This window comes from Vanellus vanellus, assembly GCF_965231255.1.
Source record: "Vanellus vanellus genome assembly, chromosome: 9".
NCBI lineage: Eukaryota > Metazoa > Chordata > Aves > Charadriiformes > Charadriidae > Vanellus > Vanellus vanellus.
This window is the reverse complement of record NC_138914.1, coordinates 15,072,123-15,094,039: the sequence shown is the minus strand read 5'-3', so window position 1 is coordinate 15,094,039 and position 21,917 is coordinate 15,072,123. Positions and strand designations below refer to the sequence as shown.

Sequence of the window (21,917 nt, the reverse complement as noted above, 5' to 3'; positions counted from 1 at the left end):
TCGTTGGGATGAAAAATTTCTTTGCTGGGTGTAGGGAAAAAATTACCTCTGTTGAAAATTTTAGCTAAATCTTTAACTTAAAAATGAAGGTCCTGATACTGATTCTGCCTTTTTGCTGTTTAACTTTTATTAACTTCTTCTGCTACAGAAAAAAAATGGCTGAAGCTTCAACTTTCAGTGTGGCCTGGGCACAAGACGATATTAAAGCGAGTGTGCATTGCTAGGTGTGGGAGTGGAAAGGAACGGAAATAAAAATGTTATAAGCAATCGGACGATCAGGATGTGGAGTGGTTGCTAAGGAGTCCCAACCCAGGCCAAAGTCGATAGGCAATTAGCAGCTATTAAAAGATGAAGTATATGATGACGGGAGAAAAGCCCTTGAAAAAAGGCTCAGCTCCATGTTTCCAGCCTGCTTTCCCCTGGGCTGGACCAGCCTGTGCCGACGTCAGGGAGCTGCTCGCGGAGGCACAGCCTGCCCCGGCTGGGGCACCTCTACGGCCTGTCGCCGGTTTTACTCTGTAAATAAAATCCCTCAGTTAAAGTCAGTTTTTATTCCAATCCTTCTTGCTGCTTGGCTCAGTAATTTGAGGGAAGGGCAGTGGCTGCTGTGCCATGAGATACGGCTCATCATTTCAGTATGTTAAATCTGCTCTCTGATTTCTTTGATAGTTTTGAAGCAGGAGGTGATGCTGCCTACTGGTTGGGGAGCAGTGGAAGTTTAGGCGTAACTCCCACTTCACCTCATCATCATCTTTGGTTCTTTCTTATTTTCTCATGAACAAATTTATCTGATAAAACTTACATAGTCGGGGGGAGGAGTTGTTAGCTCACGGGAGAGAAAGCACAGTGCCACGGTTTAGTAAAGGCTTTAGAATAAAACCCTTGAAAGAAAATCGTTGGAAATCTGTATTCTAATTTTAGTGGCGAGTGGCTGTGGTCATTTAATTAAATCAGACTTTATGGATTGTGTTTCAATGGATTTTTCTGTCTCTGACAGACTCTCACATCTTTCAGTGTGACGGCCTTGATGTGAATAGATACGCACACGTACACTTCGCTTGACATCGGTGGAGCAGCTCCGGGCCAGGGACTGTAAGTGTGCGGGGGATCAGCCCCCGAGGGGAGGGCGAGCGGGTGGGCGCAGGCTTCCCGCGGGGCAGGGACACGCAGGGACACCTCACTGCAGCTTTCACTGATCGGGGAAGTGTCACGGGACGTCTGTTCGCAACCTGTACAGAGTCAGCATGGAGCAACTGCGGATGGGGTAATTCTGTTGACTCTTTGCTGTCAGGGAATGAGTCAGCGGCAAGCCGGCAGGGAGTGGCGCCGCAGGAAACCAGTCACAAAAGTGGGGGGGGGAAAGGAGAGACCCCCCGAGAATTCAATGCTCGCTCGCTTGCTTTTTGAAGTTTCTATTGTATTCTAAACGGTTGAGAAAACCGCGGGTATCAGCGCCGGGGACCGCCGAGTCCCTTAGCAGCGCGCTGCGCCTTCTGCGAGCGCGGTCCCCCGCTGCCGCCCCGGGCTGTGCCCCGACGGCCGCGGGACGGTACAGACGTGCGGGAAGCGATCCCTTCCCAGCCCGCAGCCAGCCGGCTCAGCCGCACAGTCGCCCACCCGTGGCTACCTTCCACCCTCCCCAGCCCCCCACCCCCGGACTGTGCCGGGCCTGCGCTGTGCCGGGGGTGCTGTGCTGCGCCGTATGAGCGCTCCTGCTTGTACGGCGGCGGGGCAGCGCTGCGGATGCCCCGCTGCAAGGGGGCTGGCGACCCTGGGCACGCACTAGCCCAGGTGAGTCGCCCTCCCGCCGCTGGTGCCGCAGCCCCACGGGGGCGGCTCCCCGGCGCCACGGGCCCAGGTGAGGGTCGGTCCAGCCCCCCATCCCGCCCCCGGGAGCACCGTGCCCGCCGGGGGAGGGAAAGCCGGGCGCGCTCCCAGCCCGGCCCGGCCGTCCCCGTCCCCCCCCGTCGGGGGCGCGGGAGGCTGATGCAGCCGAGGGCGTGCCGCTCCCGGCGGATAAAGCCCGGGCGGCGGCGCGGGGGCCCGCGCAGAGCCGGGGAGCGGAGGAGCGGCGCGGAGCGGGCGGGAGAGAGAGAGAGGGCGGGCCGAGGCAGCGGGACCAGGAGAAGGAGCGGGGCCGCCGCTGAGCGCTGCGCTCCCTCCCCGCAGGCGGGCGGGCGCGGCCGGGCGGGGCGCGGGCGGAGCGGAGCGCATCGAGGAGGAGTAGGAGGAGGAGGCGGTGGAGGAGGCGGAGCGGGGCCGCGCCATGAGCACGCAGGCGCGGGGCCAGGGCGGGCGCAGAGCGGCCGATCCCGACGGCGAGATGCCGGCCACCGAGAAGGACCTGGCGGAGGACGCGCCCTGGAAGCGGATCCAGCAGAACACCTTCACCCGCTGGTGCAACGAGCACCTGCGCTGCGTCAACAAGCGCATCGGCAACCTGCAGCACGACCTGAGCGACGGGCTGCGCCTCATCGCCCTCCTGGAGGTGCTCAGCCAGAAGCGCATGTACCGCAAGTACCACCAGCGGCCCACCTTCCGCCAGATGCAGCTGGAGAACGTCTCGGTGGCCCTCGAGTTCCTGGAGCGGGAGAGCATCAAGCTGGTCTCCATCGGTGAGTGCGTGCCCGGCGGGTGGTTTGGGGGTTTTTCTCCTTATACTGTGGTTCCCCCCCCTCCACCCGCGCTGGACCTTTGCCCCGCGGAGCGTGGACGGTGCTGCCCCGGGGCTGCGCGTCGGGAGCTGAGGAATTACTGCTTTTTCCTTAAAGAGTAGTTTTTGGGGGTGCAGTGTAGCGCTGGTCTAAACTGGTGTGTGCCGTGGGGCCCGGGTGTCAGGGCTGCCACTGCCATCCTGTCCTCCTCAGTTCCTCTCTCAGCCGCTGTTTCATAGGTGAGGCTTTGCTTTCAGGTCTTTTCCTGAAGAAACCCAGTGCCGGAGCACGTCCTCTCCCCGTGCAGGCCGTTTCCCCGGGCGCTGAGCCCTCCGGCAGCCCTGGCAGGAGATGCAGCCGGGAGGATGCTTGTCCCAGCCAGGGGTACCCGGGCCCTGGCGGGGTGCCGGAGCCCGGCTCTCCTGGGGTGGGCTCTGGGGAGATACGTGCTGCTGTAGGTGGTAGAGGAGCGTGAGGAGATTTGTCTTGATCGCTAGAGCCCAGCAGATGATGCCAGCGTTCAGGCTAGAGCGGGCGCTCGCCTGAGCGCAGCTGCGGCTTTTGAACAGTCTGCGCTTTCTCCCTGATCTTTCTGCTGTGGTAGGAAGTGTATGAGGACCTCTGCTAATTCCTGGAGACTGTTGTTTTGGGCTAACGTTTGCCCTGGCTGGTGCTAGGTTTGACTGCCCGTGCCATACTGGAGGGTGCCATTGCTAGATAACTAGTGGGCTGCTCAGGAAATGAAAGCCATTGGCACCCACGTCAAATTGCAGATGACCCCTCAGGAATGCATGCGGTAACCGTTTTGGGAATAGCTCAGGTGTGGCTGCAACACAGCCTGTAAAGCAATAATTTGAATGCCTGAGAGATCTCTGGGAAGGAATGTGAATGCCTTTTCTAGTTCTTTGCCAGATAACTCTAATTACTGCCTCCTGATGACTCTGGCCTCGATGAATTGCACAGCTGAATTTGGGTGAGTGCAGCTCTGCTCAGTTGCCTAAAACTCTTGGCCAAGGTGAAAGCTGTTTCCCTTCAGAGGCTTTAGCTACAATAGCAAGAAAATATAAACTTGTCCAGTTTGGGAGACACCCGGCCCTCTCTGGAAATTGGTGGTGGGGTGGAGTAGGTGGGTACCCTGTTGTTCCTCTCTACTAATGTGTAAAAAGCAGCTTTTGGACAAATGGGGACTGTTGCGTCCCGGGTGGCTGATTATCCTCCTCGGGCAAACCAGCTAACATGCAGCTGGGAACGGAGCTGGTGCTAATTATTTACTTAAGAGATGCATTCCCTTCGCGCACAGCGGGGTTCGAATTGCAGCTGCCGACTCCTGGGCCGAGCTTGCTTTTGCTGGTTTGGGAAGCTCACCTTTCTGCTTCAGCCACGGCAATAGCTCCTTAACCGGCCACAGGGCTAACACTGCGGCCAGCGCTCCCTTCCTATTGTATTGTTTGCCCTAGAAAAACGTTGGTGCTCCGGCTGCCTTCCTATTTGTCTGTGGGACTTCCCGAGGGCTGCGGGTTTGGGAGATCAAGGTTAGTCCGGTCAGGCCCGGCTCCCAGGGGTTTCCTTTCTAGAAACGCTGCTGCAGCAGCGCGGCTCCCGGCCGGGGTGAGACTGAGCCGCGGGCTGGCCGTGACCATTTAACACTAGTCTGTTTTGCAGTTTACTTGCATTGTGTTGGCTGTTAAAAACAAAATAAACCAACAACCAACTAAACCCCAAAACCCAGCAAAAAAAAAACCCAACCCCAAAACCTGTAGTTGATGCTTTAGAGAAAGAAACGGCCGTGGCTGCTCGTGCCTTTGCCATATCCCAGCCTCTGCATGAAGGGGTTTACGGCTCCATCCGTGCTGTGCCACCAGCGCCAAGTGGTAGCACAGGAGCCCTACTGTACTTATAGTCCTGGGTAAACTGAAGCCACTCCTGAAAAAACATCCTGAACTCCCTTTCCAAAAAGAACGTTCAAAGCAAGCCACGTGGTGCTCCATGCGGTTGAAGGGGCTGAAGCGCACACCCCCTCTCCCGCAGGCGCAGGGTCGGCTGGGATCGCTGCCTGCCCCACGCGTGTTTCTCCCTGCGAGTTCTGAAGAACTTGGGGCTTTCTTTTTGTTTCTAGTTTTTAGTCTCTTCTGTTGTGTTGCTGAACAAAACTGAGGCCATTGTGGGGTCAGAGCTATGTACCAGTAAAGGCTTTTTAGGTAGAGAACTTTTATGACCAGGTTGGTCTTTAGGGCCTGGGGTGTTTAGGGCCAGCTCTGAGCCAAATCGGCTGGGAAAACCTGACAGCTGTGGCTGCTGGATTTCTGGCATTAATAATGCCATCAGACCTCTGCTAAGTGGATGCACTGCCTGTTCCAGTTATTATTTAACTTCCAGGAATGTTTTGGAAGCCATGTATTATGGCTCGGCTACCGCTGCTGTACTACAACCACACTTTTAATTTTTTTTCAGTAGCAAACTTTTGGCATTCAATTTTTGTCCATTTAAAATAAGTCTGTCTATACACAGAGAAGACAGTTTAAATTTATAGTGTTTGACCACAGCCCGTTCTGGATGCACAGTCAGGAGTCCAACCTCTCCTGCTGCTGTTACCCCTTGTTTAGTCTCTTCTCAGAGTCTGTTGGTAGTTTCATGATTTTCTTCTAGTCATGCAGTGTCTTCACTCCAGTGCAGATGTGGCCACGTGTGTGGTCTACTGAAAAACAGCCATAAAGCACATAGGTGCTTTGTGCTATCCAGCAAAGATGGGATTGAAAGCTCTGAAAAAGCTGCTGTTAGGGGGGGTGACTTGAACATGAAGGAGCTGACCAATCTGATAGCCTTCTATGGTGGCATGACTGGCTGGGTAGGCGAGGGGAGAGCAGTGGATGTTGTCTGCCTTGACTTTAGCAAGGCTTTTGACACTTTGTCCAGTCACATCCTCATAGATAAGCTTAGGAAGTGCGGGTTAGATGTGTGGACAGTGAGGTGGATTGAGAAATGGCTGAGCTCAAAGGGCGATGGGTGATCAGCGGCGTAGAGTCTGGTTAGTGGCCTGTAACTAGCGGTATTCTCCAGGAATCACTACTGGGTCTGGTCTTGTTCAACATACTCATCAATGAGCTGGATGAGGAGACCGTGTACTCTCAGCAAGTTTGCTGATGACACAAAACTGGGAGGAGTGGCTGACGCATCAGAAGGCTGTGCCGCCATACAGTGAGACCTGGACGGGCTGGAGAATTGGGTGGAGAGGAACCTAATGAAGTACAGAAAGGGCAAGTGTAGGGTCCTGCACCAGGGAAGAAATAACCTCATGTACAGGTTAAGGGTCGACCTGCTGGAAAGTAGCTCTGCAGAGAGGGACCTGGGCATCCTGGTGGACAAGTTGACCATGGGCCAGCAATGTGCCCTTGTGGCCAAGAAGGCCAATGGTACCCTGGGGTGCATTAAAAAGTGTGGCCCCGGGTTGAGCGAGGTTATCCTCCCCCTCTACTCTGCCCTGGTGAGGCCACATCTGGAGTGCTGTGTCCAGTTCCGGGCTCCCCAGTTCAAGAAGGACAAGGAACTGCTGGAGAGAGTCCAGCAGAGGGCTACAAAAGATGATCAGGGGACTGGAGCATCTCTCATGAGGAGAGGCTGAGAGACCCAGGTCTGTTTAGCCTGGAGAAGAGAAGACAGAGGGAATGTCATCAATGCTTATCAATATCTAAAGGGCAGGTGTCAAGAGGATGGGGCCAGACTCTTTTCAGTGGTGCCCAGTGACAGGACAAGGGGCAACAGGCACAAACTAGAACATGGGAAATTCCATCAAAACGTAAGGAAAAACTTCTTTACTTTGAGGGTGGCAGAGCACTGGACCAGGCTGCCCAGAGAGGCTGTGGAGTCTCCTTCTCTGGAGATATTCAAAACCTGCCTGGATGTGTTCCTGTCCAACCTGCTCTAGGTGAACCTGCTTTGGCAGGGGGGTTGGACTAGATAATCTCCAGAGGCCCCTTCCAACCCCTACCATTCTGTGAGTCTTCTGCTCAACATGAGGTAGCTGCTGTGCTACTCAAGTGTTAACAAGTGTTAAGTCTAGCTTTTTTTTTTGCCTGCTAGACTGAGATAATTGCAGATTCCTGGGTGCTGAGTGGCATGCGGCGTGACAGGCGCTGTGGAGTGGGACGCCAGGAATGCAGAGCACAAGGGCTTTGCTCTTGGCCAAAGGAGCTGATTGAGTCTGCAGATTACTTTGTACGGGAGTCACATCGTGCCTTGCTAAAAGCTGCAGCAAGTGGCAGAGCAGGGAGGTTGAAGCTAACTTGGCACTGAGCTTGCCCCTAGAAACCCCGATATGGGGCAACAGGAGTCAACTGATTGAGCTTAGAAACAGAGGAGTTCAGTGTCTGAAGCCTGGCAGGTGGTTTTGGGCTGTGACCTGCCAAGTTGCACCCAAGGTTGCAGCCGGCAGATCCTAGGTGTGTGCTCTGGGGCTGGTCAGTGCCTGTTGGCGATGTCCTCGTGGCCACTGCTCACCCGGCAGCCCCATTGCTGCCGGCAGAGGCAGGATGGGTGCCGAGTGTCTGGCTTGTTTCTTGGGTAAAACCTCAATCTTAGACTGTGTCAGTCAGATTGATCAATCTGAAAAACGTGTAGTTTCTCTTTGCCGGGTTGTGCTTTCACCAGGTAAGTGAGCTGATCTGGCGTGCCTCCCAGCTGCAGGGTGTCACTGGGGTCCGGTGCCAGCCTCAGCTATAGCTACGTGGTTGGCTTGAAGGTTTGTCTTTGTGGTGGTCCCGAGTCCCACTGCAGTGCCTGGAGGGAGTTGAGCTGTGCCAGGAGGGAGATGGGTGAGGAGAGGATGTTATAATCATGGTCTGTTGGTACATGCCTTGTGGAGACCTTGGTGGTCTTGGGATGTCCCAGCTGCAGGATTACTTCTGGAAGGGCTGTCTCTTTGCGACTGGGCCTAACCTGTGTATCGGGTGGGTTTTTGGTTGATGGCAGAGTACTTGATGCGTGCAGTGTGCTGTGTAGTGCAGACCTCTGGAATGCTCTAAAGATTGAAGTGTCTTGGCCTGTGAGTCCTTTGAGTACTTCTTTGAAATCTTGTTTTAGGAAAACGGTTGAAAACCAAGTTTCTTCCCTAGGCTGTTGATACACTCGCTGAAGGGGGACAAAGCAAATCTTAAATTTTTAGAGGAAAATTCATCTTTTCTAAAACTTGGTAAAGGTATTGTCCTGTAACACCTAGAGCTAGGGGCTTGAAAACTGGAAAAAATAGAAAATGTGTGTTCAGCCTGTGTACGCTTAGGGTCTCTCTCTGTCTCACTCCAGGTGCTATTAACACATCATAAGGAGGTAGTCAAAATACACTTGCATTTTGTCTGCCACTTACCTGTGACTTCCCTGGAGGCTGTTTTCTGGAAAATATCCAGTGTGTCTTGGAAGCAGCTTTCTGCTTCTTGGAAATGTGACACTTAATCCTTCCCCTCGAAAATTATTTTCGATAGACTGGCAGTGGGCCTCACTGCTGGAGACTGGAGGTGGCTTCGGTTTCTGAGAGTGGTTGGTCTCCTCAGGACCTTCTGTTTCAATAGTTGGACTGCTCGTTTAAAGCAAAAGTGACTCTGCATGAGCTATTTGCTCCAAGTTACAGGAAACTTTAAGGTAGCTTACACAGACTGTTCTTGCATTCTTTTGCACGTGAGCGGAAACTTGTAAAGTGATCAAACTTCAGTAGAATTACTTGGGACCAGTTAGCCTAATGTGCTAAACAGCTTTTTCATTTAAGGCACTGAACACCATGCCAGCTATTCAAGAAGGACCGAAGTCTTAACTGCTCCATATTCTAATGCCATGTCCTGTATTGACTTACATGGGGATGTTTAAATCTAAATGGGTCAGGATAACTCTTTCCCTAGCCTACAGCTGTAATCTAAGAACATGTTTAGCCTTGTGTGTGGCCATATTTCTGCGTTGCCAGTATTGTTCGGTGTCCGCTCCAAGCGACGGGAAGTAAAACACAATGATCTCCAAATCCCCCAAGCTGCTGAGGAATGCTGTCTTCTCTCTGCCCCTCAGAAACAGACTTTGATGTGCAGCTAATTTGGGACCTGAACAAGGGCCTGCCAAGTTTAGACCACTAATCCACGCTAAGCAGGCACACCAGAGCGAAACATTGCGTTGCAGGTGATGCTGGTGTGAACAGATCTCTGCTATACTGTCACACTCGCCAGGTCTCTGCCACCAGCTTCAGCGGACCTGTCTTCCTTTGCTGCCTGGCGTGGTACACAGCTCGCAAATACCACACCTGACCTGGAAGTCATTACAATAATGAAGATGCAACGCTCAGTGACCCGGGGTTTGGATCTGTTAGTGCTTGATGCCGCTGTGCCTGAAGAGCATGTCCCAGCAGCTGTTGTGTCCAAAGCACCAAGCCTGACTTTGGCTCTCGGTGAGGTAGCCAGGCTTTCTGTAGAGAAACATGTACGTTCCTGTGAGATTTTCTTGCTTTTTGTGATGGGCTCTGATAGTACTGTGGGTCCTATTCCAGAGCACCCACCCATGGGGAGGGGGAGTCATCTCCATGCAGGCGCACCAAGGTAGTGATGGGCACCTGTGGTGGGTGGTAGTAGGTGAGGATGTGTTGCTGCAATCTGCTTGGACTTGGCAAGAAAAACAGAATCAGATGTTCCAAGCGTGTCTGTGCTGGAGGAAAGAAATGGTGTGTAGCTGAGGGTTAACTGTTGGGGGAAGAATCCAAAGCAAAGTACATGTAGAAAAGGCTAAAGGAAGGCACTGCCCATCTTTGTGAGGAGATCTGAGCAGTCTTTGCTACCGCCTTCACCACATGGCACTGCTGACGAGGCTCAGTTTGTTGCAGGCTGAATTCATGCTAACGGTGGGGGCGAACAGCTATGTGCCTTCATGTTGTGTTTGGAGAAAGGAGAGGAGCAGTTTTTGTGAAAACACTGTCTGCAAAAGCAGGGCTAGCTGCTCCTGTACCTTTCCCCGATTTGCTCTAGCAGTGTGTGTGTGGTGGACGTGGATGCTCACACACCCCTCTTGTGACCGCCGCCAGGGTGGGGTGAGCACAGCTACCCTTGCTCTTCCTGGGAACTTGACCTCGGGTTCAGAGTTGAGTCAGCCGAGATCTGAGGTTCTCTCTTCAGTGGGCTACGTGAGCTCTGCCTGTTGATTTTTGGATTAATGCAATGAAGTGCGAGTGAGGGTGTTTTTCCCTAGGTCTTGCTTCTGGGAACTTGGTGCAGGTGTTTTTTTTCCCCATAAGGCAAAAGTTTCTGTAGCTTGCACTCCTACCGGTTTGCATTCCTGCTGAGGAAGGACCAGTACTCTGTAATGTAACAGGGAAGACACTTTCTTCCAGGTCATCATTAGAAGATAAATCCTAGTTCCTGTACTTGAAAGCCTTGCAGTGAGTGTGTGTTGTATCATAACCAGATGGTCCCCTGGACTCTGACGTGGTCTCTAACCTGTCTGTGAGCCTCCCTCAGCTTTCTGTCCCTCCTGCAACTGGAGTTTTAGAGGTGTCTACATAATAACTGGTACATCACAGTGAGGACTGTGATCTGCTGTGGTGGGCTTTGGGTTCAGCTGCCGGATTGCAATTCCTTGTGTAAAAGCTGTTCTGGCTGTAAGCAGTTGAAGTCTGACATCCATAGTGAGATGTATGCAATGTCTCGTTCCTACTGTGCTTGTACGTGGCAACAGTAATACTCAAACCACTACAAGAATAAACCGGGGTGGGGTTTTTTTGTGTTTGGGAAAAGCTAGGCCACTTCAAACAACAGCCAAAGGCAGCTTTGCCCAAGTTCCCGGGGAAGCTGGGGTTGCCTTGCACATCCTCCTCTGTGCTGAGTAACACCACAGACGCTGCCCTGGAGCTGCCCGGGGCTGGGCAGAGGATGGCGCAGATGAATCCTGTCTCTCCTGGTGTGATGGGTTGAGGTTGTTTGGACCTCCTGCTGGTGCTGCCCTTGGAAGAAAGCAGCCATGGTGCTCTCAAACCGTCTGAGAAGAGTGGCCACACACGCAGCTGCACCATCTGGTTGCAAATGGGATATTTCTTCTGGGTCAGACAGGTGATGGTCCTCTGCTGTTCCTTACAACTTGTAGAAGTAGCCAGTTAATCTAATGGGAAGGGACCAATAAATACTGAAGGCTTTAAAGCATGAACTCAGCTGATATTTCAGAGCTGTTTTCTCTGGGTCACTGAAATATAGCAAGCTTTACTCATCAGGGTGGTAAGTCGGTGGTGGCAGAGCTTTGAACATCCAGGCTGGGATCTCTCTTGCGAAGGGATAAGCTGTTTTCATCTAACAGCAGCAGCAGGTTGCGTGAACTCTCCTGCCAACATTGCCCAGCAATAGCACAAAAACGGCTGTGGGCTGTGATGACGTCATGGGCTGCGGCTCCTTCTCCCTTGCTTCAGGGCACGCCGTAAATCACGACGCATTTATTTGTCAGAGCACTGAGTTACTCCAGCGTGAGCTGGCGGGGCTGCGGGGCAGCACGGTTCCCAGGCGCTGAGCCCTCTGAGGGGGCAGACAGATGGACGGAGGGACTTGCCACGCTGATGCCTGGCCTGCCTGCTGTCAGGGGGAAATTGGGCAAGGGCCGTCGCAGCAGCAGGTCCCAGCGTCGCCCAGGCGGTGCATCGCTGCGGAGGATGCTCGTGCGGCGTTGGTGCTGTGCTGAGCAACCCTCTGCTGTCCCCCATGCCGTTGGGGAAAGCTCTGACTGTCTTCTGTGAGCCCAGGGTGGGGTGCGAGCGTTGGCGGAGCGGTAACCGAAAGCAGCGGGAGCCACCCTTCCTGCCAGCCCGCGGCCGCTGCGTTTCCACCCGCTGCCTGTCCCGAAATCTGGGGGGCACTTCAGGCTGTCTGCCTGCGAGATGGGCCGGGCTGTGAAATGGTGCTCCTTGTGCCTCGCGTGGGTGCTGCCATCGCGTCAGGCCCCGGGGGCTGCTCCAGCCCGGCGGCGGTGGGATGCTGGCGGCAAGGTCTCTCCCCCACGGCTTGTGACCCACGACCAGCCCGGGCTGCTGACTGGTTTTGATTAGTCTGTGGCTGCTCTTGTGAGGAGACAATGTATGTGTCTGTGTTTCTGAGCTGATGTTAAAGGGCATGGTCGCGGCTGGTGGCCCCAAAGCGAGCTGTAGGTGGCAACTGGTGAGCCGTGTTATGGATACAAGCTGTGGCAGTCTCCTCGGGAGCCTGCAGCAGAAGGCACAGCGCGCGGAGCTGCTCTGAGCAAACACCCGTGATATGTGCATCTGAAGGTTATTCAAACACAGAAGAGGAAATACTGTTCCCCTCGGCCAGATACCGATGCGCTCTATCTGTGCTTCCTTTAATTGTTATAATTGACTGTTTTACATTCCCCTCTCTCACAACAACCTTGCAGCCAGTAGGTGCAGCAGTGGTAGTGGACTTCCCGTAGGCAAATACTGACAAGCCAGGTCTCGGAGCTAGTTGGGGTCTCAAGGCTTAAAACGCTGATGAGTACGTCTTGGAGGTGACCTTCACCTTTGTGCAGATCCTCCCGTTATTATGAGGTGAGTGTGGCAACAGGTCCCTCCGGACTCGGACCACAGGAGGGAAGAGCCCAAGCTGGGTGTGGGGGGGTGCGGGGTCCCACGTTTGTCTCCGATGCATCTCCGTGGCTGAGTACTGGCAGTATAGCCAATATGCTGTGTATCTGTTGTGGTGTGAGACACGATCTTGGATTAGTCTGACAGCTTTTGAGCCTCGCTACAGAATGGGGAACATGGGCTTGCTAAACAAAGTAGGTGCCTAACTGTCGTCTTGGATGATGCAAGATATCAAGTGTTACTTCACCTTTGTAGCTAAACGGTGAATTTCTGTAGAGCTTCCTTCTCTCTCCAAGACTCTGAGTAATTCTGCTTTTTGGTCTCCCAAATAACCCAAAGCCCCGGCACCCTTGAGCCTGCTCCAACACCTGGATGTTGCTGCAGAGCTGGTCTTTGCTGGTGTCACTGCTCGTTGTGGTGGCTCTGAGCAGTTGTCACTCACTCAGACGCTGCTTGTTATCAAATTCCCCTGTGGGGGAAGAGTTGGTGTCTGAGCAGACTTAACATACTGGCTGTGGGAAGACTTAGGATGCTAATCGTGTTGTTTCAGCTTTGTTCCGGCTGTCGATTAACAGTGTGGCTGCATGCACATATCTGATAGCTTATGTAACTACTTGAACAAGATCAATGATCTAATTAAAAGTCAAATAGAAACAGCTTTAGTTGTCTCTGAGAATTATTTCTTTTGGTAACTCTTTTAGGCTTGTGGTAAAAATGCAGCTATGAAGAAATAGAAGAACGCGGCTGGTGACTGCTGGGAAAATTTGTGGTTGCTCTTGAAAGGGTGGTGACTTCCAGTGCCACAGCCTGAGCCAGGCAGTGCCGGACGCTGCGGCTGTTGGATGTCAGGACAAAGAGATGGAGGGTTTTAAACGGGTACCACGGGACCCTCTGTAGTGGTGCCGTCATAGTGCTCCCTTAAGGCTTTGTGGTGGTGTAGCCCCGTGGTATCTAGTGCTGGCTGAAGTGAGTTTGACGCTTAATGGAGAATGCAGCATGTGTGCTGGATAACTGAACAGCCAGTTTGCATACGGGTGGCCAAAAGGAGGATGGTGACTCTTACCACGACCCAATACAGCTGCTGGCAGAGAAGACCCTGGCTGGCAGAGGTTGGCTGCATGTTTATCAGTTTACCAGCTCCTCTACCTAACCTGGGTAGCAAGCGAGAGTGAGGATTGCCAGCTCAGTCAAGTTGCCAAAGGCCAAGTGAGATGTCTGCTTGAGGGGACACAACATCAGGCTACTGAGGAGCACCTACAGATCCCCGTGGCCGTGGGCTGCAGTGTGCCCCAGGGCTCCCCAGAGCTGTGCAGGAGCAGGCGCAGCTCACAGGTAGCCAGTTATAGTTTTTACACCCAAAAAGAAGTTGGTATAGCCCGAGATTGCCTTCCAGTGTGTCAGATTCTCTCCCAGTACATAGGGGTGAAGAAGCACTAATTGAAGTTTTGTGTTCAGCTCGCTGCTGTGGTAAAGCCGCTCAGCCCTGCCCTTGGTGCGGTCACACCGGATGATTAGTGGCTGCTAAGTGAGCATTACTGAGCACGCTAATGACTTGCAGACATCTGCAGTTACAAAGATAGGAGCATGTGGGACTTCTGGACAAGGGTATTGCAAAGACCTTGTCCCAGAGAATTAACCGCATCGCCGCTGGGATCCTCACTGGAGTATATCCCAATATACCGCTTTCTGGGAGGAAACGGTCTGGAGCTACTCTGCGAGGGTCAGCTCGCGAAGGTGGTTTGCTCTGCCATGGGAGCACCAGGAGCTGCTGACTCTGGTGAGGAGCTGCTCACTCAGGCCCGGGAAACAGCGGAGACATCTGGGCTTTCCCCGGTGGAAAGCTCTGCTGAACAACCTGGTCTCAAGCAGGGAAGCGCCCTGCAGTCAGTGGCATAAAACCCTACTTCAACAAATCTACTTCAGATTTTGCTATGGTTTTGTAGCCTAGCTCCGAGTTTGGTGTTTAAAACTAAAGAAATACCTCTTCTGGTATAGATAAATAACTGAAGAAAACTGCACCTTTAACAGGTTTTTAATGGCACGGAGGAAAATTGAACTGCTTCACATGCAGTGCTGCAACTATTGGTTGAAAACACTGCCTAAGGCAGAGGAAGCTTAAATATTTTAATTAACCAGCTTTATTACTTAAACATAGGCTTTAACAAACTGCAGACTATTTCATACTCTACCTGTGAGAAAAGTATCTCGGGCTTCTGAAGCAGTACCTGGACAGGAAAAGCAGTCAAGCTCAAGTGTAGGAGCTGAAAGGAGCAGCCCAGTCTTCATCTGGGAGTAGGATAAACACCTGTGTGGCTTTCGTTCTGTCTGGATGCAGCATGTTACTAAACATTTTTCATGATGAAATGGAGGAATTGATAACAAATGAGGTGGCCTAATGCTGTACCTAACCTGGTAGGTAACTGGAAGGGGCATGGGAGCTCAGGCAGAGCAGTGGAGCTTGCAAATATTCCAAAATTGCCCCTAGAGCCCATGCTTTATTTTTTTTGTGTGTGTTGTGTTAAAAATGTGAAACACAATAGGCTTGCAAATGTGAACAATGTGAGACTGCAGATTAAAAATGAGATCTTGCAGCTGGTGAGGATTTGGGTAATTGCCTGCACCCTGCTCAGTCAGCACGTGTGTGGTGGAGTGCTGTCCCTGAAGACCAGGGTGAGAGCTGTGAGCTTGACGAGTTTGGAAAGACTTGTGCGAAGCCTTTAGTTGGAAGACTTGAAGTCCATCCTCTGGAGAGAGCCTGTGCAAGACACAGGACCCAAGTGCGGGAGAGCAGCTGGTGGGAGTCGGGGTCCCTTGGGCTGCTCGGAGTGATGCAAAACTCACCCATCCGAAGCAAAGCTTTGCGGTGTGGCGAGTGAGCTTGGGTGGGAGGAGCGGGTCCACGCAAGCACACGTCACACAGCTGTGGCTAATATGTGCTCGAGCTGTACCATTAATCCCATATGGTCCTCTTTAAGGTGCTCAGAGACCACCCGTGCAGTCTGTGCCTCTGCAGATTCACCGCCGGGCTCCTGTTCCTGAAGGCTCCTCTCAAAAGAGGTCTGTCTGATAGTGGCTGCCACCGTCGGATGAATTACCTGGGCTTCAAGCCAAGCGTCTATTCCTTATGTTAGCAGCTTGTAGCTGCAACCGTATAAACACAGCGCGGTCCTGTGTGGGATGTTAAACACACACGGCTTAAGTCTCGGCCGCGCAGGGGTGAGCCTTCTGCTGTGTGCAGATGGAAGCGTGTTTACTGCTGGGTTGCACAAGTATACAAAAACACATTGAAACGACTTCACTCCTTTCTCTAGAAAAAAGGGAAGGCTGCTTCCTTCAAGAAGCAGCTGCGCAACACTGAGTATCTTTTATTTAAGGATTGGCCTTCATGGAAGAAAATGGCCTCCTTCCTCTTTGGACAGGGATGGTAACAGTTTCCAGTGGAGGGGCGGATAGGTGTCTATATGTGAAAGCTCATGGAGAATTAACATCTGGTTGGTTTACACACAAAAGCATCAAGACATCTTCATAGCGATCATGGAAAAGCAAAGGGAGAAACATGGAGAAGCCTGCCAGGGCCGCATGTGTTTGTAGTGACCGTGTAACTGCCCCGAGCATCCTCCCTTGGCGCGTGGCTGCAGACAGCAGCCTGGCTTGTGCAGATGTGTCATCCCCCTGCTGACGGGCACTTGGGTGGCAGCACCGTGGCCGCAGCTCGGAGGCAGGACCACAGCTGACTTCAGGCGGTTTGCACCACCACAGCAGCGCTGAGTTGCAGTGGCGTGGCAAGACATGTTCTGGTGGCAGCGTGTGGGTGTTGGGCTGCTGTTGGTGCTGTGTGTTGATGTGTATGTCTGAACGTCAAACTGAATTGTTGAAACGGCTCAGATGTCGGAGGGAGACTTTCAAAGCGGCCGTCCCTATCTGCAGTGGGGATGGAATTGCATGCTAGAGATTAATCACCTTTCCTATTGCTTCTCAGGGAAATGGTAGGACAGAGATAACTGACCTGCTGATAAATTCTGGAATAACTTTGTCACTAACCTACAGAGGGCTATAGAGCTGCTGTAACAGGGTATCTGTGCTTAAATGCTTCAAAGAAAACCTGTGTGGAGCTGTGCTGTTAGGTGCTCCAAATCACAGACTATCAACTCTGAGACAAACCACAAAAGTTTTGCATAGCTAAAGTAACTGGCAGGGTGTTTTCTGATGTGTCACCAACCCTGAACCACAAAGTCCGCTCCAATGCTGAGCGCTTCGGTGCTGCGGCGTGGAGTGGAGATGGGTTGAGTGGTGCAGGGCTTGGATGAATGGGGATTTCCTTCGAACAGCCCTGTGCACAGTGAATCACAGCCAGTACAGCAATGCCGGTTTTAGATGGAAAAATTGAATCTTGGTGTATGTTGTGGCCAAGGATTTCCCCAAACAGTAATCACTTCTGATAATTTCCGATGTGTTGGTTTTGGCTTCAGAAACTCCATCCATTGCAGCTCTTGTGCCTGGCGTCTGCCACAGAAGATGTTAGACAGCCCTATCTGAATGGGCTCCTTTATCTCGGCAGCATTTCACATGCTGTTTCTTATAACTATCTTGACCTACCCCCAGTGTGAGTAAACACACTATTCAGTAGCGCGGAGGTCACTCCGGTGTCTGGAAACCTCTGGATTACTCGTTGCTCTTTGGCCTCGCTGAGGCATTTCTTGCATTTACTGCACCTTTTTCATCTCCAGTGCACGCTGGTGCCTGAGAGTGGACCTTCTTCTTGGTCCCCTGCACGGAAGCTTGGTAACCTTCCTTTGGTAATGTAAGATATACCACAGCGCTAATGACTTGTCACCTAATGCCGCTGCCAGCCCCGGGGATGTCTTTGCAAGAGCTAGCCAGGTTTTTAACCTTGATGCAACCTGAAGTGACCTGCTGAGATTTAGGATTACCTTAATCTGGCGGAGATGGTCACAGCCCTCTCGTCCTTCAGAGGCAATTCTTAGTTTTGTTGTGGTACACTCGCAGAAATCTGACTCTGCAGCTGTTTTTATCGGTTCAGCCTTGCTGCTCAAGGCTTGGCTTTCTGGTTGTGTAAGCACATGAGGGGCTGCGAGGAGGCGTTTTTTGGTTTGCATGCGTGCATGAAATAACCTCCAGTTTATCAGACTCCTAGACGAGTATTTCATGCTAAGCTTAGGCAATTTTGCATTTGACTAAAATTTTCGTGTCTTGCTTAAAGCGGAGGTTGTTCCCTGTGAGTTGGGCAGTGGTGTTGCTGTCTCGGGTGTAGCTCTGATGGGGGCGCGAAGCCTTGTGGTGCTGTGACAGTAAGTGTAGCGACCCCTGGGGAGCAGAGACTCAGCACAGGATCATTCCCCTTTTGCTCCCATCCATGCCCAGAGGAGGGGGGTGTAGTTTGCGTCGTGTCATTTGGTTTCAAAAGCCGAGCCAAGCATTTCTCAGCAGAGCATGGCAAAGGCAGGAGGACTTCTTTCTTTCCCTCCTCCCTCCATCACTTAACAAAAATCCACTTTCCAGAATGCTCACTCCCCACTGCAGGGGCTTTCCTTCACCGGTCATTCCTGAATGAATTATCAGCCCTTGGGTGGCTTGCCTTGCCCTCTCCCCACGGCGTCCTTGTGCTTGCCTCCTCCAGTGTTTGACCCTGGGGCGGTGGGTGCAATCCTGCCACCCTTCCCACAGCCCCATCCCATGCTGCCTGGCCCTTTCCAGGGGCTGTCCCAAGCTGCTTGTTGCCTGTGGGGTCGATACAACCGGTCTTTGGGATGCTGCCAGCCATGGCGCCCTGGAGGACGAGGGGCTGCTGTGTCACCCCGAACCGGGGTGGAGCGGGAAGGTCCCAAGTGGACTCGGGCTCCCTTTGCACGGTGAGGCGTGAAGGGGTTGCAAGCCCGTTCCTGCCCCTGCTGCCCGGCTTCCACTCATTCGTCCCCCAAAATGCCACTGCTGAATGCGGCGGTTGGAGTTCAGCGCCCTGGATTGCAACGGAGGCCGCTGAACTCCAACCGCCGTGTCTGGCCGCAGTGCGGGGCCCTTCCCGCAAGCGGGAGCCGCAGTGTCCCGGCTGCTCCCGGGGCCGGCACCGGAGGGGCGGTGGGATGAGCTCAGCAGCGGGGAATGCGCTTTGCTGGGCGCGAGTGGGGCCGCGCTCACAGGGCCCATTGTCGGGGTGGTTTTGGCAATGATGTCATGGACGGCGGCGTGCCGCGGCAGGCCCCGCGCTCGGCAGGGCGGCCAGAGCCTGCGTCTCCACCGGCGGGACATGAGGGGTTTGCGAGAGCGGGGAGCGGTACGGTGCCTCCCGCCCCACGGCCACCGGGCGCTCGGCTGCGCCGGTTAACGAGGCGAGCCGGCGTTTTGGGGTCAGAGCGCGGTGGTGGCGGGCTGCCCCGCAGAGCTGGCGAGGGGCTCGCTCGCTGCAAACAAAGCAGCACTTATGGAAACTTGCTGCTCCAAAGGCTGAACATTCAGACTCTCTTTTTTTTTTTTTTTCTTTCTTTTTTTTTTTCCCCTCCCAAAAAGGATCTCAAATAATTAGCGCAGCATTCCTGTATGCAGCTCGGCTGGGTATCTGCACCACGGTCCCACGAGCGGGGACCTGCTTGGCAGTGAGCAACTGCATCTGAAATAGCCGGTGTGAACGGCAGCTCTTGTTCTTCTGCGTTGCATCCTTGCTTGCCGCTGGTCCCGTCCCCGCAGCATGGAGCCCTCCTTGCGCTGGTGGTGGAGATGCTCCCCAGGAGCACGGGCTGCAGAAGTCTGATGTGCTCTGACACCTCCTGCCTGGGGCTTTTCCCAAACGTCAGATCCGTGCATTTACCTTCTTGTATCCATAACGTGGTACGTGGCTCTAAAGGCAGCAGAAACCCTACGTGTATTCAGACTGAAAGCGTTCTGGAATTTGATCCTAAGCCACCCGCAGCTTGACTTTTTTCCCCACCCACCCCAACAATTCCCAATTTTGAAATTCTTGACTGTTCCTTCCAGCCCCCATGGGTTTCCGCTTTCTCTTGGACAAGCTGGGTTGGTTGCTGCTGTTGTTATACTGCTGGCTTAAACTTGCTTCATGTTATGGCTTTCTTTTTTGGATGTGAGACTTTAGTGGACTCCAGGTGCCCATTAAGAAGTTGGGCAGAGCTGTTTTAACCTGTATTTCACTCCTGTGAGCTCCACTAGTTTGATTCTTTTTATTCTTTTCTGTATTAAAAGTCTGTATGTTTATTTTTTTTTTCTTGCCAAGCCTACACTGAAAAGGCTGGATTTGACCTTATTTTTACAGTTGCCTGTTCCCCCTCATGAGACATCCTTGCCAGAGGCCCCATGTGCACTAGTGGACAGTACAGGGCGATGGGTGCAATAGTGGCCTGAAGTTCTCTGACTGATCTGGATGGTTTCAAATCCAGTTAAAGCAAAAACTATTGAAAACCTCTGAATTGTAGTGTTTAATATCCTCAGATCCTAAGATGAGTCTCACAAAGGAATCTTACTTTTTTTTTTTTTTTTTTTTAAATAACAAGACACCCCGGTGAGCACAGAGGAAAATGGTTTCCATCCTCTTGCAAAAAAAAAAAAAAAAAAATTTTTTTTTTCCCCATCCTCCATATTTTCCTATCCTCCTATTTGGGAGCGGATGAGCTGAATGCCCGGTGCTGTGCAGGTAAGCTGGGTGCCGGGGACCAGCTCTACTGCGTGTCACAGCACCAGCTGCAAGCGCGGCCGAGAAGCCGGGATGCAGCGGGGCTGGAGCACGTTGCCGTTTGGAGGCTAGCAGGTCACGGCTAGGAATGCACGGAACTGGCCGGAGTTCCGCCGTCCCGGTGCCAGCTCTGCAATAGGCACAGCCCGTGCTTTCGCTGGGAAAAGCCGGCTGCGCCTGGCCGGGCGACAAGCGATGCCCCGGCAAGCTGCGAGGTGGACCTGGGCTTAAGGGTCACCAGAGGAAATGGTTGCAGTGTGTTCTCAAAGCACGGAGGAACCCGTGTAATTGATTTAAAGACGTGGTATCCCTGCGGAGGATGTCGCTAATGTCTTTAGCAGGCGCGGTAAGCCTGTGAACACATACTGTATGCTTCAGCAAAGAATTTCCTTAGACGGCTTGCTCAGCTCCGTCTCATCTGCAGACTTCTGTTCGGCACGCGCGCGGTGCGGAGCAGGGCTTTGGAAGAGCTCTGGTCAATGCAGAGTTCTCACTGTTGCAGAAGACTGAGCCCTAATGAGCACGTAATTTTTCTGCCCCCCCAATTGCTATAGCTGTTTAACAATAGGTGAGAGTAATTAGAGGGGAGAAAGTACTCGGAAACCTCAAGATATCAGGATTTGAAATTCCTACAGTCTATATATAAATGATCCATAACAGATGAACTTTGTGCACTATACAAAGTTCCTTCTGTATCTGGAAATGGAGGGTAAGGGCTGCTGTGGAGACTGCTCCTTTGCTTTGTATTAAGGACCGTGCATTTCGGGTTCTTCCTCCATATAATGCATAAAACAAAATTATAAATGGGGAAGACACTGAGAGAGGGTGACCACTTGTTAGAGGAACTGAGGAACAAAGATCAGTGCTAGTTGTGGTAGAACTTCCACACGTGAAGATCAACAGCAAAACTTCTGAGATGATTTTGCCCTGACTCTGAACAAGCCATGTTGACTGCAGCCTCAGCCAAGAAGCTGTTTTTTAAAAAATAAATTCAGTACTCAAAACTTTCTTTTTCAGTCCTTCATTTGTTTCACAAGACTTTGCACAGTCTGTATTGCTAGCTCGATTTAGCAAGGAAGCTGTCTGCTGCAGTAGCTTATCTTGTTTCCACTAATTGTCCGACAGAAAATGACTTGCAGCTCAGCTGTAGGGCAGAGTTCAAGGAGCGTTGCCATAGTTCGGGGAGTACTTGTGCTTAATCTGAATGCAAAGCAGACTTGCACATGAGCAAAAGATACTAGTCACAAAGTTGTTTGTAACAGTGGATTTATCTTCTTTAACTGTAGAACAATTTAGTTTTGCAGACACCTAATGAAGGACATATGGTTCCAGCCATGTACTCAGAGCAGACCCGACTTGACCAGGTTGCTCAAGGGTGTATGTTCACTTTGGTTTGAGTATCTGGGAGGATGGAGACCTTATGGCCCCGGGGCTTCTGTTCCAGTATGTGACAGCCCTCATGGAGAAGACTTCCCTTTTTCCCAAAAACCTGCATGGAATTTTCCATGTTGCAACTTGGAAACCCATTTGAGCAGAGGAGTGAGGGAACTCCCAGTCTGCAAGATCTTTCGATTTTTAATTCCCCCTCCCCCCCGCTCTGGAAACAGTCCTTCTTCCAGTATAGAGCCGACTGAAATAAAGGGTGTATGCTGGGCTGGGAAAAAGCCCAAGAAGGACAAGTGAAGCTGTCCTGAAAGATGCGTGAGGTCACGGGAATTTCTCTTGCAGCACTAGCTCTTGAGATCGAGTGATGATGGTTTGTGAGTCTAATATTCTTACAGTTCTGAAGATGCCTAAAACTGAATCGTAACATGCTGTAGGTGCTTAGCTTAAAGACAAAAGATGCTGAAGTTACTTAGTCACAGATATTGTGACTTAAAGGCCCTAAAGCAGCTCTATTTAAAGAGCCAACAAGAAGTGAGAGATCTTACCATCCTGCTGACTATGGCACACCGTTCCAGGTAGAATTTAGGGATGTTTCCTGGAGTAG

At 52.3% G+C, this 21,917-nt stretch overlaps 1 protein-coding gene across 3 annotated transcripts in view; it reads left to right on the top strand.

Moving 5' to 3' along the window:
• Window positions 1-2,266: 2,266 nt before the first annotated feature.
• The window catches only part of FLNB (filamin B), a gene marked incomplete at its 5' end in the record, with an annotated part of 75,443 nt that continues 55,792 nt past the window's right edge, over window positions 2,267-21,917 (top strand). For 2 of the 3 annotated variants that reach the window (XM_082487782.1, XM_082487780.1), the window contains one exon: window positions 2,267-2,615. In XM_082487782.1, the coding sequence (XP_082343908.1) occupies window positions 2,267-2,615 (349 nt within the window). The remainder of the gene's footprint in view (window positions 2,616-21,917) is intronic. The other variant, XM_082487781.1, reaches the window with a different exon arrangement.